Raw genomic sequence first — 21,629 nt, forward strand, 5'->3', positions numbered from 1 at the left:
TAACAAAAATGCCTAAATTTTACCCAAATTTCAACAGGACTTGGAAGGACCAATAGCTTATTTGCAGACTTAGAACCGTGCAATGATTAGAACTATTTCTTGAAGCAATAGCCTGAAAGAAATAAAACCACAAGACCCAATAGGATCCAGTTCATCTGAGAAAGTTAGAAAGATTGCTGATTATGCAAAAGGAGGAAACAGTGTATGAAGATGTGGACTTGAAGAAAAACATGAATGAGAAAGAGAGCATTCATGTGTAGAGGCCAGCAGTAAGAAAGGGAAGGTAGGCTATATCTTTTTGGAGCATAACTTTGTTGCAAGAAAACATGTTTAAACATGCTCCAGATAGGCAATGACTAAAAAGCAAAACTGAATTGAGATGGAACTGTTAGTGGAAGTTCTTAAATATATTTTTTCATCTCTTTTTCACTGTAGTATTGCAAGAGAAAGAGCATAATTAGAATTATCAGCTTGTGTGTATGTGTGCACACACAGCTGTATGTATAAGGGCATAAGTAGTCAGCAGTGCTGTCAGAACACAATGTAATTTATATAGATAGGAATTCATTAAGGTACAATTTTGAAAGTAATTAGCTTGAAAATAACCAATTTATCAGAAACAGGATAGATATTCAAAGTAAGGATTCAATGCCAGATACTGAATGGCATTTCAGTGCCTAAGTTACATGCTTCAGTAGGAGAGTAAAGGCTTGTGTGTACAAAGCATTGTATTTTTCCCAAGTTTAATTAATTCACACTGAAGTGACCTGTATTCATATAACCTGAAGTCACCCCTTAGTGGAAGAGCAGGGAATGCAAATTTGAATGCATGTGGTATATCCATAGAGGGGCCTTGACTGTCTGGAGAAATGGGCCAACAGGAACCTCATTCAGTTCTGCAAGGGGAAGTGCAGAGTCCTGCACCTGGGGAGGAACAAGCCCAGACACCGGGATGTGCCGGGGACCTGCCAGCTGGAGAGCAGATCTGCAGAAAAGGAGCCGGGGGTCCTGGGGGACACCAAGTTGAAGACAAGTCAACAGTGTGCCCTTGCAGGGAGGGCTAACAGCATCCTGGGCTGCATTAGGTGGAGAGATGCCAGCAGGTCAAGGAAGGTGATCCTTGCCCTCTACTCAGCACTGGTGAGGCTACACCTGCAGTGCGGGGTCCGGTTTTGGGCTCCCCAGTACCAGAGAGATGTGGAGCTCTGGGGTAGAGTCCAACGAAGAGCCAGTAAGATGATTAAGGGACTGGAGCATCTCTCGTATGAGGGAAGGCTGAGAGGGCTGGGACTGCTCAGCCTGGGGAAGGGAAGGCTCAGGGGAGGTCTCATCAATATCTACAAATACCTGCAGGGAGGGCGCAGAGGGGATGGAGCCAGGCTCTTTTCAGCGGCGCCCACTGCCAGGACCAGAGGCCATGGGCACAAACTGAAACACAGGAGGTTCCCTCTCAACATCAGGAAACAGTTTTTTTCTTTGTGAGGGTGACTGAGTGCTGGCCGAGGTTGCCCAGAGAGGTGGCAGAGTCTCCATCCTTGGAGATGTTCAGAAGCCATCTGGACGTGGTGCTGGGCAGCCTGATCTTGGGTGGCCCTGCTTGAGCAAGGGGAGCTGGACAACATGATGTCCAGAGGTGCCTTCCAACCTCAGCCGTTCTGTGATCTGTAGTGTTGGACTACATCCTAGGGTCTTGAATCCTTCACCTGAAATATAGTTGGCCTGGGACAACGGTCTGAAATGAAGTAGTTTCCCTGACAAACATTCCCAGGCATGAAGGGAGGACAGTTCGCTTCAATGTCTATCCTTTACTGAATATATGGACACAGGTCAGTACATACATCTGGGAACTAGGGTTCAGTCCCTGCTTTGCGTAACAATAGCAGCAACATTGGTGTTGCCTTAGGTCATGGTACAGACTAGCAGTTGTCTGAATATGCCTCTGTTTTGCATGCAGTCCAGTTGCCCTCCAGTTTCCCTCCCACCTAATTTCTTGTCTGGATTAACTACTCATTTACTTGTTGAGTTCTGGGGTGGTGCACATTAGATGTGACCTCAGATGTTGCAAACAGCCACAACTATGCCATTTGTGGTAGCGTTCAGTGATAACGCAACGCCACATTACTACGGTTTGTTTGGTGAGGTGCTGGGGGCCAGGCAGAAATCCTGGCCAGAAGCACACTCAGCAGTGTCTTAAGATGTATTGCGAAAAGAATGGCTAAGACATCATGCCCTGTTCACGCTGCAATGACAGCTCAAGAGCAAAAAAACCTGAAAAGTAGCACCAAGAAAGATCAAAGCTGTTAATATTCCTGCCAGAACCGCTCAGTACTGCAGCTGCTGACTTGCAGTGCTGAAGCCCTCAGCTGTGAGATGTCTAGCACATCTCTGAGATCATCCAAGTGCTTCTGAGGACAAGCGGTATGTAACACTCCTCTGTCCATGTTGGCCAGTGATAACTTAAAAACAGTGCCAGCTACTCAGAAAGAATGGCAGGAGGGAAACCATGCACATTTGTGTGTTTGAACTCACATCCAAGAATTCCAGTCACTTTTGGCTGGCTGCCACCATGTTGTAGAAAAATTCTTTCATAATAAAGAGGCCCCAAAACAAGACTGCATCATGGTATCCATGCAGTCAAAAAAGCTTAAGAAAGGAGAAAAATCCCTTTATGTAGAATATTGAGAAGGCAGCAGGATTTCAGATGGGTTGTCTACTCCATGGATTAATAACCTCACACAGAGTAAGCCCTCGTGTCAGTAAGTCCTCTGTCCTACTCGGACTCCAGCTCATGGGGCCTGGGACCTTGCACTGCTTTTTAGTTTAGAAGACATTAAAATTTGGGGTGTTCCTTCAGAGCGTGTCACGAGAGTAAAAGGGAGAAAAAAGAGAAAGCAGCAAATAAAGTTATTCCTGAATCAAGAGCTGTATATTCTGCTGATGCTTGGAAAAGGAACATTCAGATGACTTTAGCTTTTTTCCTTTAAGTCTCCATCTTCAGTGAGCCACAGAAAGATTTGGACAGACAACTGCCAGTGACGGAGTTAATCTGGTAGATGGAACTATCAGTCATTAGGCGAGCTAACAATCACCATGCAATCGAGAAGTAAATTAGCTAGATCAAGAGGGCGCTTGTAAAATTTATTAATTTTATTTCCCATTTGTGAAGGCTAGAAGTCAGCTAATGGGGTTCAGAGAGGGAATCGTAACTCCCTAACCTGCAGTATTGGAATAGCCCTGCCTCTGGAGTGAAGGATGCAGAGTATTGGTGAGAAATAGAGAGGGACTAACTCTGTTTAAGATGGGGTTAGAAAATTCAATAAAGAAAAGCAGTGAGGCTGCAAACGCATTACTTGGCGTTCTTTCCAGATTTTAACCCCAGATTCTCTTAAGAAAATAAAATTGACCTTATGGAATTTCCACCATTTTAAACGATTCGGGAATCGGTCAGATCCCAAACCTGCGCAAACGGCGACGGGTTTGACAAGAGGATTTGAGTTAAACTTCCCCTCGGCAAGGGGCTTGCTAAATTGTCTTTTGGAGGAGAAAAGAAAGAAAAAAACCCAACTAACCGAACAACGAAAAAACCCTCTCACTGCATTTAAAATACGGGGTTAAACCCCCCCCCACACACACACACACCCCCACACACACACAGAGCAGAGGGAGTTTGCGGTTTGTCAGAGGTCGTTCGAGTGGCCTGGGGCAGGAGCCCCGGCCCGGCCGAGCCTCCCGAGGAGGAGGAGGAGGAGGAGGAGGCGGCGGCGGGCGGCAGCGCCGCTGACGGCCAATGTCGGGGCGGCGGAGCCCCCCTCCCCGCCCGCCCCTCGCCGGTGAGGGCGGGCGGGCGGCGCTCGCCCCTCCTCCGGGAGGGCCAGGCCCGGCGCGGGGAGCGGCGCTCGCACCCCCCGGGCGGGCCGCCCCGCCGCACCTCCCCGCGGGCGGGCGGGCGGTGCCGCCGCCTCTACCCGGAGCGGCCTCCGCAGCCCCCCGCGCCGCCGCCGGCTGAGGAGAGCGGGAGCGGCGGGGAGGGCTGGGCTGGGGCTGGGCTGCGCTGGGCGGGCTCGCCCTCAGGCGGGCGGCGGGGCAGCGGCATGTCGGTGGAGCGCGCCTGGAGGTAACGGGCGGGGCGGGCGGCTCCTCAGCGCGGTTGGCCCCCCCCCCCCCCTCCCCGGCCCGGCGTGGGCCAAGTCTCCCAAACCCCGCGGGCGGGCGGGGCGCCTCGCTGTCCCCTCACCGTCCCCTCACCTTCCCACCACCACGCCCCGCGGCGTCCCCCCGCGAAGTTGTGGGGAGCCGGGGCCCAGCCGCTCCGGGGGGCACGGCCCGGGAGCTGCCCGGTGCTGGGGTGGGGGGGCGGCCCCCAGCCCACGGGCGCGTCCCGCTGCGTGGGGGAGAGCTTTCGGGTTTCTTTTTGTGGTGTTTCTCTGGGGTTTGTTTCGTTTTTCTTCTTCGTTAGCTCGCTTAGCATCTGCCTGCCCGGTGTGGTACCCAGGCCAACCCTTCAGCCGGTTGGTTTGGTGGTGGTTTGTTGTTTTTTTTTGTTTGTTTTTTTTTTTTTTTTTTTTTTTGTGTGTGTGTGTGTGTGTTTTTTGTTTTGTTTTGTTTTGTTTTGTTTTGTTTTCCCTCCCCGTTTCTCCTCCCGGACTTTTTCTGTGCGACACTGTTGCCCTCTAGTGTCTGCCGATCTCCGTTGATTGCCGTGTTGGGGAACAAAATTAGTCATCGTAGTGCAGTAATTATTAATAACTTCAGGTGTTCGTAGCGGCTTGGATTCCCAAAATCCCACGCAGAAGAAATTGGTGTGTATTACTGCTCGTTTCAGCTGTCACATGAAACCTTTGGGAAATGACAGGAAACTTTTATATTATTTAATTCACTAATTGATGTGCTGGATAATTGCTTCACGTTTTGGTGTGGTGGGTTTGTTGTTTTTTTTTTTTTTTTTTTCTTTTTAATAAAACAGAAAATGGAAGAAATGGGGTTTTGCTGTCAGCATCACAGCTCGGGTCTCTCAGAAGGAACGGTGATGAACTCTGCCTTGTTAACTCTTTACACTTGGCTTGTGCTTGGCAGTTGTGGGAGAAAAGAGGGGGAGAAGTAATGGTACAGGCATGGACAAGAAAATGTGCTGTACATTTATCTTAAAAACCTTGGGAAAAACATTTAGTCTTTAGATAGCAATGTTTCTGCAAGTGCTGAAAAATAATAGGGTTTGTCTCAGAAAAATCGTATTAGATGTAATCTGTTTTAAGATCTTTCAGTAGAAAGTATTGTATGAAGCTAAATTGTAATTTGAAGACCAAACCCAACTTCTGTACTCTTTTAAAAGTCTTTTAAGCCTTCTTTTAGAGTATTTTAAAATGCCGTATTAAATATATCTTTAACAATATTTTTTGTGACAAATTCTGATGCATGTATTCCTATCCTCTAAGGTTCTCTAGTAATGCATGAAGCAATACAGCATTGAGCTAAGTATAACGTAGGTACAATAGAAACTGCAAACTGCTTGCCCCAAGGACTTGAAAAAACAGCAATCTACCAGAATTTTTATTCTGCCTAAGCCATTCCCTCTTCTGTTTTTTTTTTTTTTTTTTTAGACATATATGAGACAATGTAAGCCCTTCAATATTCACATGTTACCAGGTTTGTTATGTGATAGTAAAGGGTCTGAATGCCGTCCCTTGACAGTTCATGTCTCATATCACCATCTTTTCAACTTGAAAGTGTCTTCTTAATATGCAGTTGTAAGATCTCATTCTCAGCCTGGATTTGCTTCTCGGAGTTATCACTGTTTGCATGCTTCAATCGGTAGAATAACGTCATAAACAGGGATATTCAGTATCTGGAGACTAGTTTCATATTTTCATAATTGATTTTAAAATCTGAGCACTACTGTCCACTCCAGGTTTGGTTGTTTTCAGATGCACTTTGCTGCTTCCTACCATGTCATTTGTATATCCAAAGATTTTCATTTTAGTAACGCTAATGTAATAACTTCAGAATACTTCCTTTAAGGTTATATCTCATAGTGGCTGGGCAAAGCAGGCTCTTGCGTTCAAAGCAATTAAATAACATTCTATTCAGTGGAGATCTAAATGCCCATATTCACATGCTGACCAATACATCTGGCTTTTGTCTATTCTTCATTTAAAACTCATCCTTCATTTAATGTATCAGAGGTATGTCGCTAGCGCTGTGGTAGTGGCCAGTTTGGTAAAGAACAGCACCACAATATATTGATGGGGATTAGTAGAAGAGGAGAAGATATTTAAAAATACGTCCAGGTGTGTATAACCAGACAAATGTAATATAGCTGAGCAATTTTGATGACTAATCAATCCTGAACTAGCTCCTTTTTTTTTTTTTGGCAGTTCTTGATGAAAAGGGGTTTTGTTACCTTATAACAGTGTTCTCTTCTTGTCTCTATAAAAGTATGACACAATTTTATTGTTTCTAATTGAGGATCACAGTAAACAGTTGCGCTTGCACAGGCCTGAGATAAGACTAGACCACGTTTTTTCTACTGGGCTTTGAAAAATGTGATTTGAGAGCAGTTTCTCATTTGCTTGTGGATATTTTAGCTCAGCCCATTGTTTTAATCTTGGTAGTTTTTAACACAACTGAATTAAAGAAAAATGTTTCTCGTAATTTTAGGAAACTTATTGATGCTCGTAATAGATAATATTTTTTTTTAATTGTATGCAGTTTTATGTGCTTTTCTTTATATGGGAAACCTGGTTTCCTATTTGAGCATTTATTCATCACTGTGTGATGATGTGAACCTGAAATTGATATAATTTGAGGGATTTTTTTTTTTTCGGTTCCAGAAAATGTACTAAGTACCAGTTATGAAATGGAATGGTCAGAACAACATTTCTTTTCAGTGACTGAGTCCAGAAAATAGTATGTTTCTGCTGTGCAGAAAAGCAAGTCATACAAAGCCCATGGAAAGGAGCTGTGTGCACCATGAAAGTCTTAGTGCAAAAAATGTACCGCCGAGGGCATGATGCCTGCGGGGTTGCCATGGCACTTGCAGAGCAGCGACTGTCAGCGGCCGCCTGTGAGTCTGAGCCCAGGGACGGGGTTCCAGGCTGACTGCAAAGGCCTCTGGGGAGGCTGCTTTGGTATTTCTTATATAAATTTTACCACCAGAAAGCACAAAAATCAAGGCTTACAATTTCATGTTCTTTATGCTCATTTACTGCATCTCTCTAATAGGCTAAGTCCCCAGCCAGTGTTGTCTCATTTAAGTATTTCTGTTAGGGTTATTGTGCTGCAGTGATTTATAGAAGCCAAGAGTTTGGTCATTTATGCTTAGCAATGAAACAACAAACTAAAGAAAGCTGCAAATGGCAGGAACTCCCCGGACTCCTTATGGTGCAATTCAGCTCTTTTGACTTCCTCATGGTATTTGTTCTCTCATTGGTCCTACCTTGTTAGTGAATTAAAAAAGAACCAAACAGAACAAATTGGGGAAAAAAAAAAAAAAAAACAAACAAAAACAAACAAACAAACAAACAAAACAAGCTCACCCTTGAAGATCTCTATTCTAATGCTTGTTTCATGCTAGCTGTCTGAAGTTACCCATAACTGACTACCTACCAGTACTGCTTAGAATTGTCAATCTTCCAGTTAATAAGGTGATACTTATTCCCAGTACCCACAGGATTTTCATGTGAACTAGGCCTGGGCTGCAGATCTCACTTCTACAGCAGATGAGAATGATATTGAGCCTTTCTGTATTCAGAATAAAGTGCAAAACTTATTTCCATGACCCTGCTTTCTCTTATCAAGATCTCCTCCACAGTGAGTCCACGAGTTAAAAATAAAATTCTAAATATTCAAAGATGCTAATTTTCACATTAAGGAGGCATTTTGGTACTTCATCTGTGGAACAACACAGGTAAAAAGTTCTGGTCTGAATTTTCAGGTGGTGGCATGAAAATGTGAAATTCTGTAGGAGTTCAAATGCAGATTCTTTTAAAATAATAAGGTTCTTGGTAAAGAGCAATGAGGCAGCTTTTATTTGCTTCAAATGGTAGAAAAATACCCTACAAATTATTTTATGGGTAAAACTTACTTCAGCATCACCTTTGTGGAACACTGGATTTGTATGTCAGACGCTCCTTTTCAAGTGCTTTGAGATGTAGATGGGACCAAAACTTCCTTGCATTGAACAGCCTTTTTCATGGATTTTCACTGAAACAATGCTAACAAGCTTCAACTCTTGTGAAGAGTTTCTAGACGCTGATTTTTTTTTTTTTTTTTCTTCAAGACTTTTTCTTATACCTGGATATTTTTTTTTTTGGCGTTGTAATTCAAGCTATTATGACTTCTTCATTCTTTTGTAAAATATTGTATTCTTTTGTCATGAAGGTAAGATTCCGTAAGTACTGGCCTCTTCTGAAATGCTGCTTCTAATGGCTTACCCACTAATGAGATGTTCTGAATTACACTCTGTCTGGTTTTACAGTTGGAAGTGATAGCGAACAAGGACCGTTTTCCCTAAAGCTGTCTCTAAAGTTGTGATAAAGGTCATTATAGTGGTCTTGATAGGTCCCATGGTGTGTTGTGGGTGAGGCACCCCAAAGATCTCTATACCACTGTCAAGTTCGGTGCATGATGGCTTATTTTAGCATGGTGCTGTAACATACCAGTGGAATATCTATCTAGCAAGTACTGTTGCTTAGAGTAAAATACTGTGGTTCCTGTAGGAAAGCAGCTGTATCTTGTCAAGGCTTTGAAACTATTTTGATATTATTAAATGCCTGTTCTCTTTGGTTTTTTGTTTTGGTTTGTTTTTTTTCTTTCTGTGTCCTTTTGAACTCTTGCCGTGCGAAACAGCCCTTAAATAAGTGAAGATTGCATAAGTATCAAGCTTATTGAAGAGAGCATGCATTTGAAACTTGTGCCTTACTCTGTTCCTTTCCTCTTCCTTCCTGTCTTTGGTGGTGAGATACCAAGTCTGGCTGTGTTCTGCTGGGTCTTGGAGAATTCTTCATTCCTCGGAGTTAAAGTCTTAGCATTTTCATCTACTTACAGCTGCACTCAGTAGCCTCAGGAGGTACCTGTAATTAGGAGCTAAGATAAAATGACAGAGGTTTTCTTGAAGAAAATACAGGTTTCTGGGCTAACTCCAGATTTTCTGCTCCTTGGAACAGCATTAGGAACTGTGTTCTTGCTGCAAATGTTTCAAGTGCTTCTGCTGCTTACTTTAGCAAACCTTGGGTAGCAGTCCTTCTGTAATACCTCATTCAAACAACTCTGGTCAGCACTTTCTTGCCATGATTCCAGGTTACTGTAAATTCTTCCTGCTCCAGGCAGGATTTTCAGGTTCAGATGACTGTTAGAAGCATAGGCTGATAAAGAAAAACTTCTAAATCATGCTCCTGGGAACATCTTCTCAATAGGACTTTGGCAGTTTCTGTCATAAGAATAGGGGTATTTTGGGGCCATGTTGGTGGAGTTTAGGTCTAAAAGAAGCAGACAAGCATTGTGCTTGTTAGTTGTGCCATGGCTGACTTTGTGTCACTCAAAGTAGTGATTCGTTGTACTTTTGTTAGTGAGAGTTCCTCTTTGCAGGCTCACATCTCTTGTGTAAACCAGGCCTGAGCTCTATGTGATGTAATGCAGCCAGGTCTGTGGTTACTGAAGATAAGTAGGTGTATGTACAGCTTTTCTACAGAATGCAGTAAGTATTAATTTTAGCTACCAAACTTATGAGTCTCTTGGCATTCAGGCAGCTGCATTGGAAATGCGAAATGAAGAGAATCCTTTGTGTGTGTAATGAAAAAATCATCTGTCTGGAAACAACTCCCTGGTTTTATTCGTTCAGGATGGAGCTCCTTCTTTGTCACCTGACTTCTTACAGTATTAAATATCTCTTCTTCTATCTAGGCTGATATTCTTGAAGCTAGTGTGACAAAGATCAGACATCTCAGTACTTCAAAAAAATGTTCCTTGAGTTCTAAAGGAACTTTCAGATTGTTCTTTGGTCTTTATGAATTCTTTAACTTCTTTTCAGACACATGCCTCTAGAAACTGAGAAACTGGGATTATGTTATTTTTGTCTAACACTGATTAATGAAGCTACACGTCCAGGTGAAAGGCAAGTCTCCTGTCTAAAAGCTATGTGCAAGTCTTTGTGCAGCTGCAGGTAAGGTTCAAGGCTGGGTGTGAGTCTGCCCAGAACAGAAAAGGTTAATACACTGGTCTCTGTGAGTAGAAGGCGAAGAGAGTAGGATATGTGCTGGAAGCAGGCTTATCTGGTGAGATGCAGGTTTAAAGGGAATCTTAATTATGAATGAGATAGTTTACATATGCTTATTCTTGGTGCTTAATTTTGCTGTTTTGATAAATAAGATGCCAGGTAGTTTCTCTCTTTCCCCTTATCTCATTTTCCTACTCATTTATTTTTACTTTGTGCTGGTCATGTACCAGGTACTGGGAGGATCAATCTTTGGAATTTAATTAAAGTTGTGGAAGTTCTATAGGTGTTAAGTACATCAAATTTTTAAACTTTTTTGAAAATGTGGAGTGAAAGGCCTCCTTCTTTACAGTGTAGGATGAGGAGCTCATGTGAAGTGACATGTTTGGTTTTGTCGGTCGGTCGGTTGGTTGTTTTTACAACTCCTTTTTTTTTTTCCCCTTTATTAATATGTAATTAATCTTTTATATAATTCAATTTCTTTTGGATCAGGAGCTGACTGTATTTCCTCTATTATCATCTGCTCCCTGGTTCAGTATTGAAGGTTCTCAGCCATTCTAGGGATCAAAATTTCTAACAAAAAACTGGTAAACCTTAGAAAGTACAAAACATGAGATAAAACTTGAGTGGATAACATTTGTTACCGTGATCACTCAAGAAAATTTAGTTGTTTCTGTCAATCTGTACAGAAAAGCTCATATTTGATACGGGTTATACTTCTGGAGCTTCTTTAAGGGTCACTTCATAAACCTTGCTTTATTTTTTTAACAAACTGAGCATGGAAGGATTAAGCACTCAGTCGGAAAATTACCATGTTAACATTACACACAGGGTTTATCCTAGTCCCATTTACAAATGGGAATGGGTGTGTGCTAAATTATGAAGTTACAATAGTGTGTTCTAGCTCTTCATACCCTTAGTATTTTTCAAAATCTGCTACTAACCTTCCTTTATAATTTATGGTGCTTAATTGTTTTCTGCTTGTCACATCGTTCAGTTGTTTTACTAGAAACCATAGACAGCAATTGTACTGTTGCCTCAAAAAAATGACTGCTTTCCTTAAGTACAAGTTAAAGCATAAGTATATCCTTAGGTGATCTGCTTCTTAAGTTAGCTTTTGATTTATTGCTCTCTTTTCTCAAATTTAAGAGCTGGATTATTTTATGCTTTTTTTTAATTAAAAAAAAAAAAATACAGAATGCTTCAAACAATTTGTAGAACAGTACACCAGTCCAGTAGAATGCTGTTTGCTTCATTCTAATGTTGCAGGAAAAAGTGTAGTTTTGTTTTAAAAGTATTCCCATGTAATATAGAGTTTATCAGTATATAGGTATACAACAGCTAAAATGTATATGTTTTGCTAAGAATTTTTTCATTTTTCAAAAAATAATATAAGGCAGAATTTGTTTAATTGTGTAGATTGATGTTCCTCCAGCTTCTTGCGGGTAGAAGGAGGAAGGCTATAAATTTTCTTCAGTGTTTAGGTTGTCAGCAATTGTGTACTTGGAGTTAACTTTTATCTTTGGGTAAAAAATTTTCAGAAAAACAGTAAGTTCTTTGCTGCCGTGTCTTGCTTTTCAGTGTCTCCTGTGTGTACCCTCTTTTACTTGATCCTCTGGGGTAAGGAGCCTGTGAGATTTAGAGACATTCAAATGTACACAGCAACTAGTAGGAACAGAAGGAAGTAATGCTACTAGTGCAAAATTTCAAAAAGAAACTATCACGGTTTTGAGCTGTTCGTTCACAAACTTCTGTTTGGCAGTGATTTCTTTGCTCACCATTAGTTCAAGTGTGATGATACTTCACAAGTGTGATGCCTCAATTACATATCTGATTTTCTTTTCTTCTAGACTATACCTTCTGTAAAGCCTCGTGGAAGATAGATGTGTGTGCTGCAATGGTGACATAAATATTTCAGAGGACTGGAACAAGTTGTTGAGAATCTGTGTTTGTTTTTAATGCTGCTGTTGAGAACAATCTAAGGCAAGTAAACAACATGAGTTTTATGAAACTTCACAGACATTTTCAAAGAACAGTTATTTTGCTGGCCACTTTTTGTATGGTGAGCATAGTTATTTCTGCATACTACTTGTACAATGGCTACAAACAGGAAAATGAACTTTCTGAAATCTCTTCAGAAGTGGAATGTGGTGATCTTCAGCTGTTGCCATACAAGCTGATGGAGATGAAGACCACGAAGCCTATTGATCCCCTGAGGACAGATCTTGCAGTGCTGGTGTTTGTGGAAAGTCAGTACTCAACATTAGGCCAAGATATAATAACCATTTTAGAATCTAGCAGATTTCAGTTTCACATTGAGATTGCGCCTGGCAAGGGTGACCTCCCAGTGCTTATAGACAAAAATAAAGGCAAATATGCTCTCATAGTATATGAAAATATTCTAAAGTACGTGAATATGGACTCTTGGAACAGAGGCCTTCTAGATAAGTACTGTATAGAATACGGTGTAGGTGTTATTGGATTTCACAAAGGCAATGAGAACAGTTTGCAGAGCTTTCAGTTGAAGGGCTTTCCTTTCCATGTCCACAGCAATCTGGGTATTAAGGACTGTTGCATTAACCCTCATTCCCCATTGCTTCATGTGACTAAATCTTCTAAGCTTGAGAAAGGTCCCTTGCTTGGAAATGACTGGGCAGTTTTCCAGATTAATCATACAGCTTATCAACCAGTGATATTTGCAAAAGTAAAGACACCGGAAAACCTTTCACCACCTGCTGCTATAAGCGCTCTCTATGCCACGGTAATTCATGACCTGGGGCTCCACGATGGGATTCAACGAGTCCTTTTCGGCAATAACTTGAATTTTTGGCTGCACAAGCTGATTTTCATAGATGCCATCTCTTTCCTGTCTGGAAAGAAGCTCAGACTGTCCTTGGATAGGTACATTCTGGTTGACATAGATGACATCTTCGTTGGGAAGGAAGGAACAAGAATGAACACCAACGACGTACAGGTAAAGTATGTGTACAAACTAATGGTCATTACAGCAAAGTGCCATTGTTTTTAAATCTTCAAGTGAATAGTTATTAACAGTTGGACCTCGCAGGGGATGCGGATCAGTAGATACCAACACAAAACTGTTTGAGGCTTGAGAGAGAAGCCAGTCTGACTTGGAGTGGTCACTGATTCCAGGTGTGGTAGTTCCTTCAATCTCCAGGCTGGAGGAGAGTGTGTGCAGTATCGCTTGTACCTGTACTAGAAAAGTGTGTGATAAGATGACTCACTAGTTACTCTCACTTGTTTTCTCTGAAGTGACATGCAAGTCCCTGCTGAGCTAAGTTCTATAAACAGGTTGGTGGGCACGGCTAAATTCCGTTCCACTTACTATGTATGGAAAATAGTTTCCCAAAAGGGAATTAAAGACAACTAGTTGCTAAGTAACTGATAAAGAAGAGGGGGTAAGAGTGATAGTGTTTTCAAACACACCACAACCTACCCAGCACACACAATTCTAATCATAACTGCAAGGTGTTTCACTCTCTAGTCTGATGATAGCTTCAGTCTCAGCACATACTTCAGTGGCATTTGAAAACAGCCCAGGACTTCAGGGGTGGACTCAAGAGCTATTCATGCGTAATGTGCATGTTGCTAGTCTTTCAAACAGGAGGTAATTGTGGTGAGGAAAAGTAAATGTCAACATAAATTTTGAAGAATAGACTGGATTATTAGCTGTTTAAAATAGGTTTCAGATGCCACAAGCTGGTTGCAGCGCTCCAACTTTCTTATCTCTGTTTTGTGGCTCTTGCTTGCAAGCAAGGTTGGTGTTAATATTGGTCTTAAAAGCTTGTTCTGTTGCCAAGTGACTTGACGATTTCCATTTTAACATTTTAAGCTGTATATTCCTGAAGGCCATTTTTCACCCTATTGTGCTGTTCAAGTGAGGTGATAGATATGGGTCAGTAGGAATAACATCTTAACATTATTTCTTGCTGTATACCTCAAGTTTTTTTTTTGTGAAGAGTGGTGTTACAAAGCAGGTAGTTAGAGGTCACCTTGCACAACTGTACTTGGACTAGAAGCTAAAAATCTGTACGATGCTGCTTGTTGTGCTGTTTGTGCTCAAAATAAGGGAGAATGTTTTAGAATTTTCATAATGGAAAGAGGAACTGGGAAAAGAAAAGGCAACGACAGCACAGTGTGCAGTTGATGGTCATTTTTGTTTCATTTTTAACTAGGTTTTTTGTTTTTTTCAGCATTAATATTTGTCAAGCTGCAGTAACCCTGCATGTATTGCTTCCTTAAGTGAAAGGTTTGAACTTGTAGTTACACTTTAATTTGCTTTAAAATTGCAGCATATGCTCTTTTCCAAAACATTCTCTGCACGTGCAATTATAAGATATACCTCCTAGGTAAGTAGGTGTTTTCCTTATGCAAACAAATTGCATGGAAGAGATCTGGAATAAGATGAAACTCAATAAATGGAGTCTCTTTGTAGAACATGATGACAGCATTTGAGTTAGGTGGGTGAGCATGCTTTGAGAATCTCCTAAGTGCAAACTCAAATTGCAGGAAAGAAATAAGGTCTGACCCACATCACTGGCAAAACACCCATTCTTCTGCAGAAGCAGCAGTTGCTGGTAACAAAAGATGTAAAATAAAGCCTGAATAAATCTGTCACTGTGTTGTGCAGTACCGTTTGCAACAGTATGTTTTGTACTGTTTCTCTTTGAGTGACACCTTAGGATTGTGTTATTTTAAGATAAGTTAGGACAATTAATTGCCAGAATTACTTACCGGGAACAAGCTATTGAGACAAATTTAATTAAAGCAGATACAAAAGGATAAAGTGTACTGTTTTGTGATAATAATTTGCAGTATGTCAAAATGTTACCTTCCCAAAATAAAACTGTCAAATTAGATAGAAATAATATCAAAGTGGAAATAACTTTTAAGTAGGATAATTTAATATATACAAAACTGTGTTCTGAAACAGTGGAATGTGAAAAAGTGTTCCCTTCTGATTCTTCATCTGCTTAAAGTTAAAATGTTCTATTGAACATGTTGTTAGCGCTGTCAGATGCAATGCATCTTCATTACTATTAATATCAAAGGAGTTATCCTCTGTGGCACAATGACATGTAGAAGGAATGAAATAAAATCAATTTGAGGTAGTTGAAAATCCGTTATTGTAACGTATATTTGCGGATAAGTGACATCCTATTAAACAGGAGTGCTTTACTGAGTTCTGCCGCATTGACTGCGACAGAGAATTGTGTGCTGCAAGTGTGAAAATAGATTGCTAAATGTAGACTTTGTATAATTTCAGCACTCAAGATTAACTCATTTCTACTAAGCTTATATTTTAAATACTAGCAAGTTAGAATTGGGTATAATGCTTTTTTTGTGTTTTAATTTTGTTTGAAATGTCTCCTATTTTACTATTTCCTGGATATGCTCACATCCGGTAGCACTGTGAGCTTGCTGAGAGTAAGGTGATTGTTTCTACGTGTGCTCTATTAATGCAAAGTAACCTAAAACACTTCCAAAAGCTCTCAACATCTAGGACTGGTTCTGCCCGTTCCTCTGGATAGGACAGAGTTCAGCAACTGGAGGGTTAATGCAGAACTGATATTAAATAATCACTTGTGATTCACTACCTAACTCCAGAAGGCAGTATTTGTCTTGGGTCTTCTGAGACAAAGGCTTCTCTCTGTTGAGCATGTAGAGATCCTAGATTTGCTTTAGGAGGACTGATTCATTAAGCCCCTAAAGTTCAGGCGTGAGTTAGGTGAGCACGTTGAAAGCTCTGCCTGTACTGATCTTTCTTTGTAAGAGTTAAAATAGAGGGCCATCGTAAGGAAAGATGTCCTGTAGGGTTGCTGAAGTACAGGGTCGTTGTTACACAGCAATTCACAGAATCACAGAATGGCTGAGGTTGGAAGGCACCTCTGGAGATCATCTGGTCCAACCCCCCTGCTCAGGCTGGGCCATGTCCAGGTGCCCTCTGACTGTCTCCAAAAAGGGAGATCCTAACTGCATGTAAGATCAAGTTTTCCAGGGAATTTCTACTTCAGGTACCTAAATGAGATTGGCAAAGTGGCCAGAATAGTTACTATGGGGACTTGAGGTTAAAAAGCCCTCTTCTTTAAAGTTTGTGAATTGGACTTGAGCACTTAAGAAAATATGCTATCATAAGGTTAAGTGATAAATTTTTATCAGTATTATGTGTTGACCTCAGAAGATGTCAAATCAAAAGCAGACCCTCTAAAATGAGTGTCTTCTGCACCTCTAGATACGAGGCAAAGGGGTGGTTGATACCTCAGCCTGGGTATCCATAGTGTCAGGGACACAAGTGTAGAGAGCCCTTCTGAAAATCTTTTGACATAGTTTATGAACATAAATCCTGTAAAATTAATATATAGTTTGTTTTATTAAACAACAGATGAAATTTATTCTAATTTCACCACAACTTCAATTAAAAAAACAAAACAAAACAAAAAAAAACCAAACAAACAAACAAAAAAAAACAAAAAAACAAACAAAAAAAACCAACTAACAACTTCAAGTTGTACTTTAGATTTTTAGACTACCTGATTGTTACAGATTTGCCTGTCGCTGTATAAAATCTGGACTGATAGAACATAGTTCTTCAATGTAACATACTGAGTAGCTGTCACTGTGCATCAACAATAACCATCCATCTTCATGTTTATTTACTTTATCTTCCTCTGGTATAATAGAAATAATGAAAGAGAACATTTTCGTAGCCTAATTGCCTCCCACTTTGAAAATAAGCTTGGTAATGTCATCTCAACGTTCATTTTTCAGTGACTTTTTTTCCATCCTAACGTCTGTCAGGCAGGAGGGACCATTATACAATGACAATGTTATATTTTATTTTCCTTGTGCCTTTCAGAAGACTAAGAGCCTGTGCAGTGCAAATAATTCATTTAAATAGACATACAGAGAAAATCTATCTAGATATCCACAGAGTAAGTTTGTCTTAATAGCCAGGACTCTGACAGTCTACTAATTTAATATCTTTTTTTGTTACAGTTACTCTTTGTGAAATTTTTATGACTGTAAAACATTGAGATTTTTCCAAGGGAAAAACAGCTGGGAATAGGGAGGAAATTAAATGTGGGTTTTTTCCTACTGACAGTTTGTGCAGTGCTGCTGATCTAGGCAGTAAGTTGGTCTATCTTTTCCTTAATTTCCCTAATACATGCACTTTCTGTATTTCCTTGAGAGTTGATCACTTTTTCGAAATGAAATATTTGAAGACTGTGAAACTCTTTTTCCAAACAAATAGCTGCTTGATCTCCTCTTGACTGTATTGTCCTTTGTGTGCTTTTCAAGAGGCACTTCGAATTGAAGTCAGGATGGGCATGTCTTAAATTTCTTCATGTAAGCCTAATCTTTTATTACACTTGTAGTTATTCTTTTATAATTGCCAAGAAAAAAGCTTCATATTAACCATATCCATTTTTGAGAAGGGGATTATGTATCTTTTTTTCCTTGTTCTGTTTTATGAGCACTTAGGTAATGCATCTGTTAGTATATGTGCATTGAAGTGGGCAATACAAGCTTGAATCTACAGTCTTTTGGCATCAGAGTCATTGAAGAATTGGACAAGACCTGTCTATCCTCCTTGTTTATCATCTGTGCCAAACAGTGTTCTGATAATGGAGAGGATTTAGCCAGAAAGAATAAATTTGTAGCATTTCAGTCTCCATCACTTGCACAGTCTGTCATCTTTCCCAGATTTTGAGGTTTATAATGTAGACGTTGATGTCAGAGCTAGTCCTCTAATTTGCCATAGAAAAATAGCTCATCTTTAGGCAAGCACTGGCTAAGTGAATTGCACCTTAAAAGTATGTGTGCTTCTGTTGTTGATAAAATGCTTCTAGAGTGACTTAAGGTCAAATGTAAACATTTACACTTGATCAGATCAATCTTCTTCTATGTTCCAAAGCCAGTGCTGTCACATTTTTGTTATTTCCTTAGTGCATTGGTGGCCCAATCTTTCATTTAATATAAAATAATTTTGTTTAATAACGGATTTCTTCCATAAGAGCTAATTGTTTATTCACTGTCTTACAAATTCATCCATATTAGTTAGCACAACTTAAATTACTACAGTTGTTTAAAACCCATTAAGTGTCTTTTTACCATGTGTAGCATATGTGGAAAGAAATCAGAAGTTCCCATGGTAAAGCATACCACTTGGATATAAATTTAAAAAACACAGTTACCTTTTCAGTTGCCCTGGCATAGGAATGACCTAAATATTTGCCTCAGAAGAGAGGCTTAGACATATTTTGTGTTAAGGCAGAATGGCTAAAAGGTGCAGAAAGCCTGAACTGCCAAGACACGGGATGGCTCCTGTCACAGGAGGGAGTCTAATCCTGTAAGTTAATTGCTGCTTTATCGATAGGATCACACAGAAGGTAAAGGAATGATAGATGTGTCATCAAATGTGTCAGTTGCAGAACCACCAGAGGTACTCACATCTATTTGGTTGCAATGAGCTGTAAACCTTTCCTTTGGGGAAATTCAAAAAAATCTTTTTAATCACCTCTTTAAGGAATTAACTATTAAGAACTTCTGCTAAATCATTTTGCATTCCCAATCCATTAGCCATAGTACTTTTATGTCATTGTTCAATGTACTTATTGTGTATGTACATACATTATTTCTTAATTTGACCTGAAGCTCTGAAGGTATTTTATATTGACTTGACTGAAATAATAAGTAAAAAGTAAATTCTGTCCTATAAAAGAGTCAAAGAAAAGGAATGTTAACTGTGGTGTTTCTGTAGTTGTCTGATGCCCTATGAAGGCTGATTGAAGTTTTTGAGCGTATTCTTTCAGATCTAGTAGTGTGGAATATTACGTGCTATGAGTCAATAGAGAACTAGACTTAGATCTCAGAACTAAAATATAACTTTAAAACAAGTTATAAAGATTGGTTTATATATTTTATGCACTGCTACCAGCGTATAGAACACTTTATCAGTCATCTTAACATTTAACTTCTAAAAGCAATTTAGTCGATGCACCAACTTCTGTGAATTTTAATCTAGTAAAATTGATAAAACTGCTGCTCAGTACAACCCGGATTTTGCTCTTAAAAGATGCGTGCTGGTCTTTGGAACAGCTGGATAAAAGTCCTCGACCAGAGGAGGGTGGCTGCGGAGGGGTGACCCTGGCTTTGCCTTGGGTGCGACACTTCTGGGACTGCCAGGGCAATGCTGGGGTTTCCACGTGTGTTTCTTCCTCCTGTTCTCCACCTGTGTAGAGCTAGATGCAGCCAAACCCCATGGAATAAGCTTGGTGCCAAGAATAATTTTGCATCTTACCCATGGTGTACGAAGATGAAAACCTTGCATGGTAACTGCATCATAGCCAGGTTCCATGTCATATCTCTGTGGACTGCCAGGCCAATGGAGAGGAGGCAACCTTTTTTGTGTCTTCGAATGCTCCTGGTCCGTGCTTTATGTTAATACACATTTAGGTATTATATGTGGGAACGCCTGAGGTCCAGAAATGTTTGCACAGATGTCCTGGGTTGAGTGAGTGGTGGAGTTTTTTGGTGGCAGGGGAGGGGGCGGACAACAGACAACGCTGCCTAGCTCCCTGGAGCTGTGGGATAAGCATGGCCCTGCACAGAAAGTCTGTAAAGGGAACATTTACATCAACTAGCAGCACTGACATACTCCTCTGTAGCTATAGAGGAACTCATACGTGTTACCATTTTGGCACTACCTTCACCCGTTCTTACCAGTTGGCTCAACTATCCGCTTCGTTCATCTATACAATCCTTCTCAGGCACAGCATCTGTAAAGGGGATGCTGTGTACCTAAGCCATCTTGTTCTACATTGAAAATGTGAAAGAAACTGAACACTGATTGATCAGTGGATGCTCTTTCTAGGACAAAGTTGATTCCTGTTAGCAGTGTGAGGAGGCTTATAGTTCCAGTGCTGTGTCTGTTATGGGGAAACCAAATTTCAGACTTCATTCCTGTTAGTTCTGCGTTGGCTGAAACTCATGGCTTGGCTTGTTTGTTTTGTCGATGGTGTTTTGAAGTTGTTTTTCTGGACAGTCAACTCCTGGAAAAGCAAAGCAGTTGGATGTGGTAGTCCTTAGCTCCCTTGAACCTGCGAGAGTCGTCAGGACCTAGGCATAGAATTTTACGACTCGGTACTGATGTGCTGCAGCCTTTGAGGCCTTCAGCAAAACAGTGTAAGTTTTATTGTTAAGGAGGAGAATATTCTGTGTATCTGTTTTCCTACCTGGTTTTGCATCTGGGCCTAAAAGATGCCAAGTATTTTCTATTCCAAGGGAATCCTGTAGCGGTTCTGCACATTCACAAGTGTGCGGAGTCTGCACTGGAGAAGTGTCTCACATGGGAGGGCTGGGTCAGGAGAGAGATACTGCCCCATGCTCCCTCATTTTTATTTATCAACTGCTAATAAAATGAACTGCTGAGCACAGAGTCCTCTGCAGCATTAACATAAAAGATATCTCTGAAGGACAAGGCAGATTGCTAATCATAAAGTTGTTTATAGTGATTTTTTTTTTTCTGCTTAGTTTTGCAAATCTGTTTTGTTTTGTTTTGTTTTTAAATTTTAAAAGCTGTGACACTACACACTTCCATGCAAACCTAAATCTTGAAGCAGTAATTTTTCAAGGACTGCACCATCTCCTCCTGTTACGAACTCAGTCACAGGGAACTAGGAGAAGAGAAATCCATCTCAGTTGCAGCTCTTTTATTGTCAAAGAGGCTGCAGAAACTCCTTCTTGGCATGGTAAATCCCATGAGATCTTTGAGGGTGATGAGAATTATTTGCTTCAAGGTCTTCTACTCCAGCACCAGATTTGACTATTGGTTACATGCTCCCTGGTCCTTAGTCTGTCTTCATGGTAGAATCAAAGTAAGGAAATTATGGCTTCTCTGAATCCACTGTTGATTTCCCAAGTAAGTAGATGTGTACTATGACTGCAGTCATTTACATGTTTCCAGAATATTGCAGTAAGTTGTTTGGGTTTTGTTTTGGGTTTTTTTTTTGGTTGGTTGGTTGGTTGGTTGTTTTTTTTCATTTTTTCATTCCCCACATTTCTCTGTAGTGGGGAATACTTTGCTATCCTTAGGCTTAATGGAACTCTCTTAACAACGGTGTCTGCCTGTTGCGTGCGGATTCCTGTTCTCAATGAAGTTTTGTGTTGCAAGAGCTATTTTATTTCAAACTTAAGCAATTACACTCACCTGAGATGAAGTGGGCTAACTGAATACTTTGTTTCTGCTTTTTCCCCTGACTTAGTTTGCTAGGCAGAGATATCTTTACTCTTGAGCATAAGGCCTCCCTTCCAAAGAAATCTACACAAAAGCTTTTGTCCACGGGGTGCCACCCTCTGGTGATCATTTTGGGTTCACTGCCATGTAGTTGGCAAGTTCTGT

At 40.7% G+C, this 21,629-nt stretch overlaps 1 protein-coding gene across 3 annotated transcripts in view; it reads left to right on the forward strand.

Moving 5' to 3' along the window:
- Nucleotides 1-4,025: 4,025 nt before the first annotated feature.
- LOC104359353 (bifunctional heparan sulfate N-deacetylase/N-sulfotransferase 3) overlaps nucleotides 4,026-21,629 on the forward strand; it is a 70,710-nt gene continuing 53,106 nt past the window's right edge. The window contains exons 1-2 of one of the 3 annotated variants that reach the window (XM_033007583.2): nucleotides 4,026-4,114; nucleotides 12,058-13,181. In XM_033007583.2, coding sequence (XP_032863474.1) covers nucleotides 12,204-13,181 — 978 coding nt within the window. In that variant the 5' untranslated portion in view covers nucleotides 4,026-4,114; nucleotides 12,058-12,203. Of the gene's footprint in view, nucleotides 4,115-4,741; nucleotides 4,800-5,619; nucleotides 5,644-12,057; nucleotides 13,182-21,629 lie in introns of those variants that run through there. The other 2 variants (XM_033007588.2, XM_033007595.2) reach the window with 2 other exon arrangements.

This window comes from Tyto alba, unplaced genomic scaffold (genome assembly GCF_018691265.1).
Source record: "Tyto alba isolate M040663 unplaced genomic scaffold, T.alba_DEE_v4.0 Super-Scaffold_23, whole genome shotgun sequence".
Classification (NCBI taxonomy): domain Eukaryota; kingdom Metazoa; phylum Chordata; class Aves; order Strigiformes; family Tytonidae; genus Tyto; species Tyto alba.